Source organism: Echinops telfairi, unplaced genomic scaffold (genome assembly GCF_000313985.2).
Source record: "Echinops telfairi isolate 266 unplaced genomic scaffold, ASM31398v2 ScPeMD7_7406;HRSCAF=8444, whole genome shotgun sequence".
Taxonomy (NCBI): domain Eukaryota; kingdom Metazoa; phylum Chordata; class Mammalia; order Afrosoricida; family Tenrecidae; genus Echinops; species Echinops telfairi.
Genome location: NW_022111306.1, coordinates 4,741,961 through 4,758,392, shown reverse-complemented (window position 1 = coordinate 4,758,392; position 16,432 = coordinate 4,741,961). Strand labels below are relative to the sequence as shown.

Here is a 16,432-nt window from a genome sequence, read left to right as displayed (position 1 = left end):
CTCAAGGCCTGGTGGGCCAGGATGTGCTCCAGTCTCTCCTCATCCCCCGTCATCTGCTCCTGTGTGCTCTGGTCAGATATATCCTTCTCCGGAAGCTGCAGATTCAGTGCCATCCTTTGAAATAAATTCTTCTTGGGGGAGGGGCGGGCATCCGCTTAGTATTTGGTGCTGGGACCAGCCCCCCAGACCTCTCCACTGGTTTCACATACTTCTTTCCTTAAACACCCTTTGATCTATTTAAGTCAAGTGGGGAAAGTGGAGCAAGCAAGAGACAGGGCAAGAAAGTGCTATATTCTCTGCCTTGTTTTCCTCCAGAGGAAACACTGCCTCACAGCGCCTACATTTGCAGAGACTCGAGCAGGAGGAATCCTCAGGTGATAGACATTAGTGTGTTTCACAACAAAAATGTTAACAGGCAGGCATAAATTTATAAAATTGTGTGATTTGGTGCATCTTATCTATTCTTTAGTGAATGAGCAGCTAGCATGATGCTACGCTTAGGAAGCAGATCTAGGTTCAAATTATGACTCTTATAATCCCTAGCTATCTAATTGTAGACAAATTCTTTAACCTTTGAGTTGACTCATCTATAAATTGAGGACACTAATAAAAACAAAATCAAAGTTAAGTGTGCCTATACATCATCGTTTCTAAAAACAGAAGTTAAATAAAACATTGTGCTAAATGTTAAAAAGTGAAACAACTGACATAGTGTCTGGCACATCATGATTACTATAATTATTTATTTAGGGGCCTTTATTGAAGGGGCTCAAGGGGTTCTGGCGGCGCATGGATAGCGTACTAAGCTGTGAACGGCAAGCTCAGCAGTTCAAACCCACTAGATACTCTATGGTACAAAGATGGGGCTGTCAGCTTCCATAAACTTTTCAAATGTCAGAAACTTACAAGGGCGAGTTCTACTCTACCCTATAGGCTGCTATGAGTGGGAACTGACTTGATGGCAGTAGGTGAGGGCTATTATATTGTTAGATGAGACTTGTCAAGACTCATAATTCTCTCACATAGTTAAGAACTGGCATCAGCCACGGGGAAATCTTTCATTTGAACAGAGAATCCAGGGGCTTGATTGAAATACAATAAACTATTATAATTAATGACACTGCTAAAGCAAGTGTCTACTACTGTTTTACTGATACAAATTAGGCAGGATCTCAGACTTCTGATTTAAAATTAATACCTACCTTTTCTTGCAAACAGAGAAAAGAGATGAGATGTAAAAAGTTAGATAGAACTCAACACATTTTCCACCAAAGTGACACAGAGCATCAGACACCATTCTTGTTGTGCTCCATTCAACTTATTATTTCGCCTTTTCTATCTAATGAAGGGAGATCACATCGTGGGTGCTGTAAACAACTGATGCGGAATGAAAGGCTGGATTGAAGCCCACCCTTCTAAGAGGTACCTTGGAAGAAAGGCCGGGTAATTTACTTCCCTGCAAACCGGCCATTAAAACCCTACGAAACACAGCTCTACCCTGAGACATGCTGCATTACTATGAATCAGAGTTGACTGTGGGCAGTCCCGTGGGCATTGGATTGGGCATTAACTACACAGATGGAAGAAAGCAACTGAAAACACCTCCTGACACAGGGCGAGGGTCTGCCATTTGGTCTAACACCAGAAACGACTCTGTGGCGCATAAAAGGCCAATCGTGTGGACAAAGATGTAACCAAAGAGTTTGATTTAATTTAAAAAGGTTTGTAAATGTACCTGCTTCTTTTAAAGTGCTGCATTTTTGATAGATAGATGTCCGCATGGTGGGAGCCCTTACGTTATACAGTCTTATCTTCTCAATACGAGAGTCAAAGACCCGAAGCAAAGGATCCTTCTCTTCCCATTGAGACATAATTTTATTATCAATGAAGGTGGCAAACATCTGGGTTTCAATGAAGCGTGACAGAAATGGTAGGTAAGGCTCAGGCTGGTCAGACAGAAAAGAAGCCTGGAAGGAGACAATTAGGACATGATTAGTGCAAACAGAGCATCTCAGTGCTAACTATATGATGACCTATTGCTAAGGTTATCATTCTTTTCTTTCACCTATTAATCTTAACATATAAAACTGACCCTCGACATTGAAAAACCCTGCCTTTTTGGTTTTTCTAAATTCACACCCTTTACAAGACTTAGGTCCCCAGTACTGATCTTACCTTTCCAAACTGGTTTACATTCTGATCCTTGTGGCCATTACCCTGTTTCCCCAAAAGTAAGACATCCCCCAAAAAGAAGACCGACTTACAGTTTTGCCTCTTGCTGAAATATAAGGCACTCCCCAAAAAAATAAGACCTCCCCCAAAATAAGGCACCCCGAAGCTACCATAACTCTGGATTCTAGACTGTGGTGGCAGGCGCCGCCACACAGCTCACTGTTGGCCGCAGCGCAGCCAGAGCAGACAGGAAGTGCGAGGTCTCTCTTAATAAATCAATAAACAATAAATGTGTACCGTATTCTTCTTCATGGAAAAATAAGACATCCCCTGAAAATAAGACCTAGCGCATCTTTGGGACCAAAAATTAATATGACACTGTCTTATTTTCTGGGAGACAGGGTATGTAGAAAAGAGGGCATCATTAATGGAGGTGATCGAGAAGCTGCAATATGATCTGCAATAACCCATTTGACTTACCATCAAATTTTTATCTCTTTCCCCTAACTGTGACTTCCTCTGCTCTCTATTCTTGGCCTTCCCAACCAAAGGCAGCTGGATTAACGGATAGAATGAAGTGTGTGCTAGCAACGACCTTGAACAAACAAGCATGGGATTTGTGCTTACAGACAAACTATTTTTCTTCTCCTTTCAACTGGATGCTTTTCTAAACCCTAACTCAGTTAGAAATGGATGGATAAACGCTAATTCGAGATCAAACTCTTGCCAGATCTGTGCTGACATTGTATAGTGTGGGTCTAAACAGCTACAAAGAGCATCGCCTGAGAAACCAGTGAAGAAACCTTTGGAAAATGTGCTACCAGCTTGTCCACTGCATGGAATGGGTCAGCAAAATGCAGTCCCAATATTCATGCCTTTCCTTTGTTCTCCAGGTCCATATCTGTGGAGGTACTCTAACCTCAGCTTGGTCCCCGGTGATCCTTGGAGGCAGTTACAATTTCAGTTGCCGGGTTGGTTTGCTCTGAAGTCTTTTGAGTAGACTCAGTGTGTGCAGTGGCTGTAAGGGGGAAGCTAGAAAATGAAGTTCTGATGGGAGGCCATTATTACTCCATATTACTCATCAGCTTCTCCCAGCATACTCACTTTCCATGTTGAAATGAGGTGTTCTTTTTAACTTCCTTCCAGAAACCAACTAACTCCTTTTAAGAGCCTCTGTAGTTTAGATGGATTTACATAAACCCAAAGATTCACAGTAGTCTCAAGAAATAAATTCATCTCTTCAAAAGGCATTTTATATATAAGTACGTATTTTGTTTTTTATAGAGAAACCAGTCCCTTTGCCCCACTTGTAAATGGGTGCGATGCGTACCTTTTTGTATCCAGACTCTGGAATACTATCATTTGAGGTCAGCAGAGATTTGTCTTGCAAAACTATTATATGAAAGTTCTGCAAATCTTCCCAGTAAAAATGAGATGGTTACAATTTTCCTGAACTCCAACATGAGTTTCTTTCTTTTTTTTTTTTTTAGGGATTATATAACAAGAACCCCATATATAGTTTGAAGCTACATAACGATTAAAAGGGAAGCTCTCAAATTAGATAAGAATTTGAATGGCCGCAAGGATAAACCAGGCGTGTATACAGATTAGCTGCAAGCTGGATAGAAAAAAAGAAATAAAGGGCTAAGTTTAATGAGAAAGGTACTGAAGTGCAGGGCTGTATTTGGAGAACTGAAAGCGTTTTTAGTTTAAGAACATTCTCAAACATAAAGTTCACCTGAACTTAACTGCTTAAGGTAGTAGCTAAATCCTCTGCCAGAAAAAAACTACCTGAGGAAATCTTTTATACTATCCACCTTGACACCAATTTTAAGTCAACCCTACTTGTCAGATGTCACAAGATTTCGGATGAGGCTCCTGCAGCGGTTTAGCCGCCTCAGAAAGTCTTTCATGACACAAGATACCATGGAGTGAAAAGTCATAATTGTCCTACGGCACTATCATGCCTTGGGCATTAGAGGCGGGGCCTGAACTGTGCCCCGGTGACCTGAACGAGTTAATGCACACCGCAGGTGCTTTTGTCTGCAAAACTAATATGGAAATGTGCCAAGGAAGCCTGGCAGAACAAGGTCTGTCAGCATTGGGGAGATGAATAATATTCTGTATGAATCAGAATTCATTCAACGGCAGTGAATTTTTGTTTTGTTTTTGGAGAGGGTAGATTGGGGGGCGGGGGCGGGAGATAACCTTAAAAAACAGCTTCAGCTTTAGCAGGACACTCACCTAAAACTGACCTATAATTCTAGCACACAGCCTTACAACTAGCATCATAAAACCAAATTTATTCACTCTTACTCTCTTTTGAGCTTACAAGTTAAACATTTGGCTTCTGAAACTAAACGGTTACCTTTACTCTGACAAGTTGTGACTTCATAATAGGATAAAGACAAGAGGAAAGTAAGAATAAAGACTAGAAAAGGGATAGGCCTCGTTTCATTAGCTTGGTTATTAATAGATTAGTAAAATTATCTCATTTTAATTAGCTTGATTAATAGATAAGTATAATTTACGGAAGGCCAGACAGTACTAAGAGATTTGAAAAACCTGTAAAACTTAGGCGTTCTTGCAATTCAAGCATTAACGAAATATAGAACAAGTTCTTATGAAATTCTTTTATCTAGTGTAAGACATGGTAAAGAATGGGAAAAGAGGGGAAGAGAAATCTGTCCTTGAAAAAGTTAACAAAATCAATAAAGCAGCCCACTCAGATCCCAATAAAAAATGAAAACAGTAGCTCTTTTTACTTTGTCAAAGTTCTGCATCTGTTCCCGATTGGTCAGCCAGGATTCCATGTCCTGGGCAGTCTGAATCACAAACGCTTCATAATCCGCAAACATCTGCGTGAAGCGGTTGGCGAAGACCTCTCGGAGCTGCACGTTGAGTTTGTAGTCCCTCAGTTCTGCCTCTTCGCACTGGCGTTTCAGATCTCTTTCCTTTTCATCCGGAGGGGCGGGCAGCTCCATTTTCTCCATAGCCACGCCGGTCCTCTTGGCAAGAGCCTGGAGGCGGGCCATGGTCTCGTTGCCCTGGAGGAACTCAAACACGCTGAGGCTACCGGTGGACACGTTGCCGTTCTTCTTGTCGTTGACCAAGTCTTTCAGAACCAGATTCTTCAGCTGGGTGGCGCTCTCACTGCAGTGCAGGCTGCCCTCTGGAGGGATCCCAAACTGAAGAAGAACTTCAGAGAGTTCCTGGATCAAATCTACCTTGTTGGGGAACTGTGGAAATTCCTCAGGCAGCTCAATAAAGTGGTTATCGATATCCACAAAACACAAATTAGCCTGAAAAAGAGAGAAATATAAAGGCTTTAAAAGAAAGGAATTTAGGATCTAAAGCACTCTTGCTAACTATTATAACCAAAAACTTATTGCCTTTTATGGTAACCATCTCACGGTTCAGAATATTTTAAAAAGAAATAAATCTCATAACTTATGACAAAACTGTAATAATCTATGAATTATGAAGGTTTCAGGAGGGAGGGGGAGGGGGAGAGAGGGGGAAAATGAGCAAACAATATTGAGGGCTAAAGTAAAGGGCAAATGTTTTGAGATTGATGAGGGCAACAGGTGTACATATGTGCTTGACTCAATGGATGTATGTATGGACTGTGATAAGAATTGTACAAACCCTCAATAAAATAATTTAAAAAAAAGAATGAGGGTAACAAATGTACAAATGTGCAAATGTGCTTTACAATTGATGTATGTATGGATTGTGATGAGTTGTATGAGCCCCAATAAAATGACTTTAAAAAAAAAAAAGAGAAAGAAATCTCCTTTGCTGGCATTTTCCTCTGTGTAAATATTTGTATACCAAGTTAAGACGCAGCACTTGCAACCCAGGAGAGCCCAAACTCTACGGCACTGTCTTGTTTTTCTTGGGTCTCACAAGTTGGACAGAGGGCAGTCTGTAACATTTTTCTATTGCTTGTTTCAGTGGAAAATATGTGGTTTTCCTTCTAGGGCAGGTTTCTCCCTTACATAGCCTCTGGCTTTCACACATTTTATTGTATATGAATATTTTCTGAATCTCAGTAATTTAATATAATCCCAACCTGTTTCTCTAATATTTGGCATCTCTTAAACCACTGCTGTCAATTCGAACATATGTTGACCCTATAGGACAGAATTAAGGGCCCTAGTGACATAGTGGCTTTTGCACTCAGCTACTAGACAAAAGGTCAGCAGTTCAAATCCACCAGTAGCTCTGAGGGCGACTGTCTACTCCTGCTGCAAAGATTTAAAACTCTAGAAAACCCAAAGGGGAAGTTCTACTCTATTATATGGGTTTGCTGTGAGACAGAATTGACTTGATGGCAGTTAGTTTGATTTAGGGCAGAGTAGAACTGTCTCATAGTGTTTCCAAGGCTACACAGCCATAGCTTTCTCCAATGGAGTGGCTGATGGGTTTGAACCGCCGACTTTTCAGTTAGCAATCCAGTGCAATAGGTTGCTAAATGGGAAAAGGTGCCCACTCATAGTACCTTACACATGGAAGGCACTGGGTAAAAAACCTACTGACTGAGCTTTAAGTTTCTATTCCACTGCCTTCACATCATCTGTAACTCAGAATTGACAATAATGGCTAAAATCCGGTAGTTGCAGTCTTCCAAAATGGGATGAAATTGGCAAGATCAATCAAATTCACAGTTAATACATAAATTTTCATTTTATCTAAAATTAGCTTTAATTTCCTGGACAGCAAAATCATTTTAGAAGCCATCAGACGAACAGCAGGAGGCAGAGAAAGGTGGGGGAGGTAAGTGCTTAGGTAACAACCAATGACTAGCCCTTGAATAATTAAAGAGTTGACTCAAAAGATGCTTATGAGATTAAAAAAAAAGGTGACAGAAATCAGAGGAAGGGAACTTTTGGTTGTTTTTGTTTGTTTGCTGTGCTTACACTCTAGATTTTGAATTAGAGGCACAGCAAAATAAAAAAGCTTTATTTTTATTTTTTATTTTTATTTTTTATAAAAAAGCTTTTAAGTGCCTTTCAAGTTGTGCACTGGGGAAATTTTTAGGGACCAAGGGTCTGCACATAATTATCATCAGTCCTCAGGTTTTAAGGAATTTCCTTCCCCCCTACTTTTCCTTGTCATCAATGTTAGCAACTTTCTCTTAAATAAAGTAAGGGCTGAAACCCTCAGAGCTTGCTAAAGAGCAGTGCTAACTACTGCATTCTTTACCTCCACGTCTGTATAAATGAGTACAGGCTTAGAAAAGCGGTGAACATTGAAAGGCTCAGCAGAGAAACTAGGTCACTACAATTCAAATCAACGAAGGGTGACCCAGTACACATCTTTAAAAATGGAAGAAAAAGAATCACTAACCTGCTAATCTAAATGTTCGCCAACAGCTCACCTCATTTGCAATCTCTACTGTCTCCTTCAGCAATGCCTTCCTATCTTTTCTAGCCCTCTCTTACTTCCATGAAAAGAGAACACAATCCATCTCTGAAAACGTAAAGCTCTTGGCGATCATGCAATGAACTGCTGAGCTGAAGGTCTATCTTAGGTATGTGTTCCTGGCCTGGTCTGCATGTTCCTACAAGAATGTCTCATACCCTCCAATGTCTGCTTAGAAGGGCTCCAGCTGAGGGCGTGGATGAGCACAAAATAGAACCAGAAAATACAAACTTGAATATAAAATTCAAGAAAATAAAAATCCCTTTTAGGAAACAAACAAAAACTCCACAGAGTAAGGAAGACAATTCTGATCAATTGCTTTCTCACTTTTACCCCAAACCCAAGCCCCCTGCTGTCAGCCTGATCCTATAGGGTCTCCAACTCTGTTTAAGTCTCTACTGATCAGCAGCCTCATCTTTCTCCCTCGTAGCAGTTGATGGTTTCCAAACACCCAACACCTACAGAACCACCAGGGCGCCTTCCCATGGAGATTACTGTTATATTTTTAAAAAAAATTGTATCGGAAGAGCTCCAGATGTATTGAATTTAAAATATTCCCTGTACACCTCAATCAACATGAAGATTAAATGTTTCTACTGATCAACACTGCCCACAAACTCTCATATGTAATTGCTTCCCATTAACACCACAGGGTTTCCTGACTATAATCTTTATGAGAACAGATTGTTAGGTCTCTTCTCTTGAGAAGCCTCTGATGGGTTCTAACCGGTCAGCAGCTGAACACTTCATCAGTGCACCATCAGGGCTCCTTAAATCAATGGACGTCCTACCAGAACAAAGAGCATGGGCTTGAAGTTGAACTAGCCCTTCTTCAGTTAAGCCTTCCTTTATCCCTGCCATAGTATAGGCATTTGATCCCCTCTGTGTGTTTAGTTCATTCATTCCTCTTTGAAAAACAAAAACCCTGTGCTATGGATATTTGTAAATGATTCTTGTAAATGATCACCTCTTATTCACTTTGATATTTCCCAATGTACTGGACATACGTATTTGGTGAATGTTTGCTTAAAGAAATGGTGAATGATGGGGGAGTGCCGAGTGGAGACCCAAAGCCCATGAGTAGGCCACTGGAGATCCCCTTGCAGAGGGGTCTCGGGGAGGAGACAAGTCAGTCAGGGTGCAATGTAGCAACGATGAAAAATACAACTTTCCTCTAGTTCCTAAATGTTTCCTCCCCGCTCCCACTATCACGACACGAATCCTACCTTACAAGTCTAGCTAGACCAGAAGATGTACACTGGTACAGATAGGAACTGGAAATACAGGGAATCCAGGGCAGATGATCCCTACAGGCCCAGTGGTGTGAGTGGCGATACTAGGAGGGTAGAGGGAGAGTGGGTAGGAAAGAGGGAACCGATTAAAAGGATCTATATATGACCTCCTCCCTGGGGAACAGACAACAGAAAAGTGGGTGAAGGGAGACATCGGACAGGGCAAGATATGACAAAATAACAATTTATAAATTATCAAGGGCTCATGAGGGAGGGAGGGGAAAAATGAGGACCTAATGCCGGGGGCGTAAGTGGAGAGGAAATGTTGTGAGAATGATGAGGACAATGAATGTACAAATGCGCTTTTACACAATTGATGTATGTATGGATTGTGATAAGAGTTGTATGAGCCCCAAATAAAATGATTAAAAAAAAAAGAAATGGTTATGGGGGGGATTATAAATTTATAAATTATCAAGGGTTCATGAGGGAGGGAGGGTGGGGGAGGAGGGAAAATGAGGAGCTGTTATCAAGGGCTCAAGTAGAAAGAAAATGCTTTGAAAATGATGATGGTAACCTATGTACAAACGTGCTTGACACAATGGATGTATGTATGGACTGTGATGAGTTGTTTGAACCCTCAATAAAATGATTTTTAAAAATTCACTGAACCAAGTAAAAAAATGTGCTTGACACAATGGATGTATGTCTGGATTGTGCTAAGAGCTATACAAACCCCCCAATAAAATGATTTAAAAAGAAATGGTTATCTGGGGGCACCCCAAAAATGTAGTGGAGAGAAAGAAGTAGCCAGGAATGTGAGACTGAAGTAGCTCTCTGGATATACTTCATAAGGGACCTAGGTTCTCAGTGACAAATTTAAGCTCGCAAGAGCGTAAGATATGTTAGGAAGAAAGTAGCAAAAGCAGGTCTGTCTAACACTGTCTTGATTCTTTGTGCACAACTATGCAAAGATGAGCAAGAATGGTATAAAGTGAGGTCCTACTTTATGCAGTGACTCCTCAGGGCTGTGTACTTCCACCCTCAATCCTCCTACCCTTCAACCTCCAAAACAATGCAGCAAATGACCCCCTGCGCTGATCTTTTGGACTCATGGGGAAAGTGGGTGGGTGGTTAATTATAAGTCTCCAGCCACAAGCATAACCACGATCATGCTTTCCTAAAATAACCATTTCATAAACTTGTCAATTTTAGAACTACGTTAAGAATCTCTATCCCTATTTTTAGTCCTTTTTTTATTTCAGAGTTATCAAGAAAAGGGGGAGGAAAGTGTTACTAGTGAGTATGTTTAAGCTGCTTTTAAAAATTGCTATTTTATGCCTACTTCCTCCCCACAAATTATGTGAAATCAATTATTTGAACTCATTATAAACGATACCAGAGCTGGGTGGCACAGTTTTCCAATTTTCTTCTAAAACGACAATGCACTAATGTATGGTTTTTACAGAGAAGTCCTGAGAGTTTCAGAGCTGACTCAAGTGTCTCTTATTATTCTACTTTATGGGTAGAGGGTAGACTATTCATTAAGGAGTGTTGATTTATGATAAAAATGAAAAAAAATTCAAAGCTGTTACTGCAAGAGTACTGGAATTTGGCTAGATTTGCTAACATTTGTAGACCTTTCCAGTCAGAAGATAAATACATGCATAAGACAGGGAAAAATGTCCCTATTACACTCACAAACTCCAAACCGAACACTGACTCACAGCAAGCCCCACGGACAGAGAACCGCCCCAGCTGAGTCTCCAAGGCTACATACACATTCTTTCTCCCAGTTCAAAACGCACGGGGGTTTTACCACGCCTGTGGAAAATGCAGATGAAAGACAATGGACTATCTCCATAAGTTGGTTTTCTCCCCCAACGTTTTTTGAAAGAGCCCCTCGTATATCAGGTGATACTTGGAACGTTCTCAGCAAAATTGGAAAGGCAATATTTATGAAACCAAACAAAATGTCTTATAAAATATAATTTGGTTAACATCCAAAATGGACTACATACTTATTAAGAAACCAAAATATATCATTACTTAGGTAAGACAAAATCCATTTTGTTCGCGTAATTCTCTTAAGTTTTTAGAGATTTACTTATTCAAACCTATGAGATACTGGAGATTACGTGAATGAAAGATGCAAAGGTGTCGGCTCATCAAGTAGAAAGAGGGGGCAAACAGAGAAGGTAAGAGCAGAGCACATAAACAAACCCACATTTAAGAATAAGGCAGCGTTCACGCTTACTTAATCCAAACTAAGTCAAGCTGTTTTCTCTGGAAATACAAATGTTAACTTTGGTAAGAACACACTCATTAGAATAAAAGCAAGCAATAGATGATTACAGGAATCATTTCCAGGTATAATATTCACATGGCTATGACTGGATGTACTACTGTCAATTCACTTATTAAAATGAGAATCTCCACAGGAAATAAGAAGACATAAAAGTGAAGCACAGCATGAGAAACTTCATTAAGAAAGGTGCTAATTAAAGAGCTAATAATATAATGTAATTAACCATTTTGTGTTTTTACTGGGCCGCTGCAGAACCCTCATCAATATTTAAATTTAAAGGCTTTGCTTGGCAATTTGGAGTACCATAACAACAAGGTAAACAGTAGATTCAAAACGCTTTTTGAAATGTCGGCTTTTTTTTTTTCTTAAGCAGCATTTTAAAATACCACACATAGAAAGCAGAGTCACATGAAGGTGCACTGGGACAGGGGCTAGATTTTTTTTATCACAGCCACCCAGCTAACTTGACATTTAGAACAGGTTTCTAACTGGCCTTAGGTCTGGAAACAGAGAGTCAAGAACATTTGCTTTCCCTCACCCCTGGATTGGGGAGAGACGCTACTTTCCACTTGGCAGAAGTCAAGGATCAAGGGCATCTTAGTTCATCCAATGACTTAAAAAGGTGTTAAAACCTGGCCTGTTTTATTTAAGAACAAAACTTATAACACAATTAGGAAAAAGAAAGGAGCGCCATTAGAATAAGAAACAATGAGATAATGCTATCAATGCTCCATCTTCACAAATGTTAAGTCTGAACATTTGTTCTTTGTCCTGTCTTGAACCATGTCTATTAGTTGTGTGAGCAATCATGAAGAGCCAGGATCTGCTTGGCCTCTACCCTACAAGTCTTGGGAAAGGGAGGATAGTCAAGAGAGTCACAATCGGGACACATGCACTGTTACCAAAAAGCCCGGTAGCCTTTATCTACATGGATACACAGCAAATGCTTCAACTTTCATGTCCAAGTTTTACCTCTTGAGGAAGTTCTAGTTTAGAACGGTCAGTTCCTTCTTTTGACTGAAGGCCCATCAGATAAGGCACAGGAGCATCAAGAAAGTGCAGCAGGGAAGCAGGGAGGATGGGGACATAGACGTGCTGCCACTGAAACGGGAACAGCAGAGCGGTGATGCCTTCCGCCACCATCATCAAGCGTTGGTAATCTGCACAGAACAAGAGAACATCGGGGGGAAGAGTCCAAGTAAAAACATAATCACTGTATTATATAGTCTGCAAGATACCAATTTCCAGAAAAACAAAAACAAACTGTTTCTTTCCAATCATGTAGAGAATAGGTCGGTTCTATTCCATCATCATTAAAAAGTTACAAAGTTTTACTTAAATGGCAAGTGACTTGGAGGTGTGGGCAGGTGGAAAACATCATCACCCTCTTTGTTTCTTAAAATCATTGTATGCGCATACAGATTCCCTTACAATGTCATCAAGGAAGAATCAAATGCAGAAGATGCAGTGTATTTATTACCGCTCACCTTTCATATCATGTGTATCTATGTAATCTTCCAGCTCAGAGGTTCTTTTCCCCCCTTTGCATGGCTAATTCCTAAACTGTACCTATACCTATCATATTTACTGTAGTCTTCTTTGTGGGTGGATGAAAACAAACAGATATACATTCATAGCCACATGCCTATATTTAACCCTCAACTGTGTTTGCTTTTAAAAAACAAATTGAACTATCATATCAAAAAACAAAGTGGGAGTCATACCAGAAAACTAAAGATTTGACTTTTGTTGTGCTTTGTTAAATATACACTCATTTATCAAAACTAAAAACTGCTACCATTTTGTAAAATCACTTAGTAAGGATATGTTAAACTTTTATATACAATCCCTATAAAATATTGGCTGCATGTGCCTTTAATTTAGAAAGGTAATGTGGTACATATACCATAAATTACAAAATATCAAGGGAACTCTTGTAATCAAGCACATTAATACATAGTACACTATCAAAACATATGAGTACTGCTACCAAGGCAGAAAACCAAAGAATATAATCAAATAGGGTCACTTTGGTTCAGACCAGGCTTTGCTGATAGAGAAGTTACCAAGAGAACGTTGCTGTTAGAATTTGTGGACGTGAGCACTGAACTAACGGACTGTGGATTTGAGACACTCTTCTTCCAGACTGTTGTGTAGAACCTGAGTGAAATCTGGTGGAGGCAGGCTGGGGCCATCTTGATCAAAAAGGTTAATGATGCTACTTAGTTCACATCAACACTAACACCTGGCCAAGCAGACCCGGGAGGCTTTCCATTTAGAATGTTTGTCACTTTATAACTTATAAATGACTACCTGTAGTAATCTGCAATAGGATTCATGTGACTTTAATAATACCATAAGCTGTTTATAACCCATGTATACATAAAATTTTCCTTATGAGAGTCCTCATTAAGACTTAACGTTTCAGTGAAAAATTGATTACAGGACTACTTCAGCGTGAAAAACAAGCACAGGGTGACCTGAGAGGTAGGGGTCAGTTGTTTGAGCACAAAGAACTAACCAAATTATCAGGGGGGAGGGAAAACACACACACATATTGCGTGCAGGGGGTGAAGGGGTGGCCCACCACTGTGCTGGTGAACAGGCAAAGGTGGGCCTGCAAGTGCTGGGGTCCTTTGTCACAGGGGTCAGGACAGGGATGGAGAGCTGACCTGAAGCCCCTGAAGCTGTAGCAGCTCAGAGCACGTGCTCCGCTCAGCACTAACTGCAGCCCTGCACCCCCACAGGGCCCTATTCTGACCCTTGTCGCAGGGGCCTGCCTCTGTCCCACCGCGGGATTCCTAAAGGCAGTGATATCCATTTTACTTCATTTTGCTCCATGAAGTATAGGACCAGCTTACTTAAAAACAAAACCCCAAAGCCACTGCCAATGAGTTGATGTGGTTAGCAATCCAGTGCTGACTTGACAGTGTGGCCAGCACCTACAATGGAAAGCACATGACAAATATACTTAATGGACAACTAAGAGAGCTTACTATCAGGAGTGAAAGGCATGCAGCTGACTGACCATAAAAAAAAGCCAAATTCAGGGACCATTCTCAGTTTCTATTCTGATGCTAACCACTTTGAGCCACGGATGGGAGCCTTTCTGCTTTTATAACCTCAGCACTTAGTACAATATCTGGCATATAACAGGTGCTCAATATAGATTTAATATAGCACGGGAAGAACATGAGACAGACAGACGTGTTTGGATTTTTGTCCATACAAGATCGAACGTTTCAGGAGAAGAAAATGGCTAACTACTCAGACAAGAAACCGTTTACTGAAAATTCACATTTCCTGGGATGACTATATATACAGATGACTGGGTGCCTGCCCGGGCATATGATAAGGAAAAACCAACTACTCATTTACTAGGCTATTGCTCATCACACAGAGAAGTGTCCCCAGGTGACTCATTCCACTTATGCCTAAGTAAACTGGTAGAAAATGTTAGCATTTGCTGGTGAAATCTAAGGCAGGTGTTTCTCAGAGCCCGTCCACAGCGGGGCAGAACTCTTCCAGAGTCTCCATCCCTTTCTGGAAGTGCTAGAGAGCACAAACACAGAAAATGGTACCACATGTTACTCTTCACATTTGAGGGAGAGAAAAAGTCCATTGAAAATGAACAGGATAAAAACACAGCCTCATATTTACGTCAACATGTTATGATTGGACTGCATACTATGTCCTTATGTGAGCTACTACAGAAATAATTTGACTTGTCTGTATTTGCTAATTTTTAATTGATACTTTATTGTAGATTTTCATGTGATATTATAGCTACAAAAAAGTTATATAAACTAGTTTTAGGAGGGGCTTTTGGAGTACTGTTCAGGTTTAGTTTTCCAAGACAATCCCTTCTTTTAATAAAGCCTTTCTGGTTTCAGGCATCGAAGACCCAGAACAAAAAAATCGTATCAATGTGAATGAAGGGGGGGCACAGAGCGGAGACCCAAAGACCATCTGTAGACAACTGGATATCTCCTTACAGAAGGGTCACAAGGAAGAGACGAGCCCAGTCAGGTGCAGTATTGCACTGATAAAACATCCAACTTTCCTCTAGTTCTTTAATGCTTCCTCCCCCCACTATCATGACCTTAATTCTACCTTACAAATCAGACTAGATCAGAGCATGTACATTGGTACAGATCAGAGCTAGAAACACAGGGAATCCAGGACAGATAAACCCCTCAGAACCAATAATGAGAACAGAAATACCAGGAGGGGAAGGGGAAGTTGGGTGGAAAAGGGTGAACCAATCACAATGATCTACATATAACCCCTTCCCAGGGGGATAAACAACAAACGAGTGGGTGAAGGGAGACAGCAGTCGGTGTAAGACATGGGGGGAAATTTTTATAAATTATCAAGGGTTTATGAGGGAGGGAGGGTGTGGGAAGAAGGAGAAAAAATGAGGAGCCCATACCAAGGGTTCAAGTAAAAAGAAAATGTTTCGAAAATGATGGCAATATATGTACAAATGTGCTTGACACAATAGACGGATGTATGGATTGTAATAAGAGCTGTAAGAGCCCCCAATAAAATGAATTTTTAAAAAGTCTTTCTGACTTGGTTAGTTCTTTAAAAATACATACTTTATTTCGCATTTTGAGTCTTGAAGGTATAAATGATGACAGAGTTCCCTGGTGCCACCGGTATTTTTAGAAGGGAAAGTTGTGCAGTTGCAGTTCCCAAACTCTTTTAAAGTCTGAATTTTGTTCGCTGATTGGCCTTCACTCTATACCCACCTTCACCCAAGCATAGATTCTGGTGCATGCACCTTTTGAGGTCTCATTTCTGTTAAGTTTTCAGGTAACTTGCCTCATTCTTTGTCCCAGTTTTTTTTTTTTTTTTTTTTTTTCTTCTCAATTTGGTGAAGATGCACATTTCTCTGTTGCCAAGCCTGGATGTGCTTCAGTACACTTTCAATCTCAGGGCAATGGTTTCATGGGCTCAGACATTCCCCTTCCATGGCTCATAAAATCTAGGTCAGCGATTGTATTAGTCTAGGTACTTCAGAGAAACAAATCCACAGCAACTCATGTATAAGAGAGTTTTATGTAAAGAAAGAGTGCATCACGAAAACATTCCAACCCAATGCTGCCCAAGCCCACAAGTCAAACATTAACACATTTACCCAACACCAGTCCACAAAGTCCTAACATTAACCCAACACCAGTCCACAAAGTCCTCCACCTCACAAAACAGAGGCAATGATGCCAACTGCAGGAGGAAAGCTGAGTCAGTGAACCAATAAGCATCTCAGCACTAGCAGGGGTCTCCACAC

At 40.6% G+C, this 16,432-nt stretch overlaps 1 protein-coding gene across 1 annotated transcript in view; it reads right to left on the bottom strand.

The window, feature by feature from the left end:
* DENND5B (DENN domain containing 5B) overlaps positions 1 to 16,432 on the bottom strand; it is a 131,482-nt gene that overhangs the window by 76,894 nt on the left and 38,156 nt on the right. The window contains exons 4-6 of the mRNA XM_004700004.2: positions 12,112 to 12,299; positions 4,938 to 5,474; positions 1,736 to 1,967 (exon numbers count right to left, since the gene is read on the bottom strand). Of these exons, the coding sequence (XP_004700061.1) occupies positions 1,736 to 1,967; positions 4,938 to 5,474; positions 12,112 to 12,299 (957 nt within the window). The remainder of the gene's footprint in view (positions 1 to 1,735; positions 1,968 to 4,937; positions 5,475 to 12,111; positions 12,300 to 16,432) is intronic.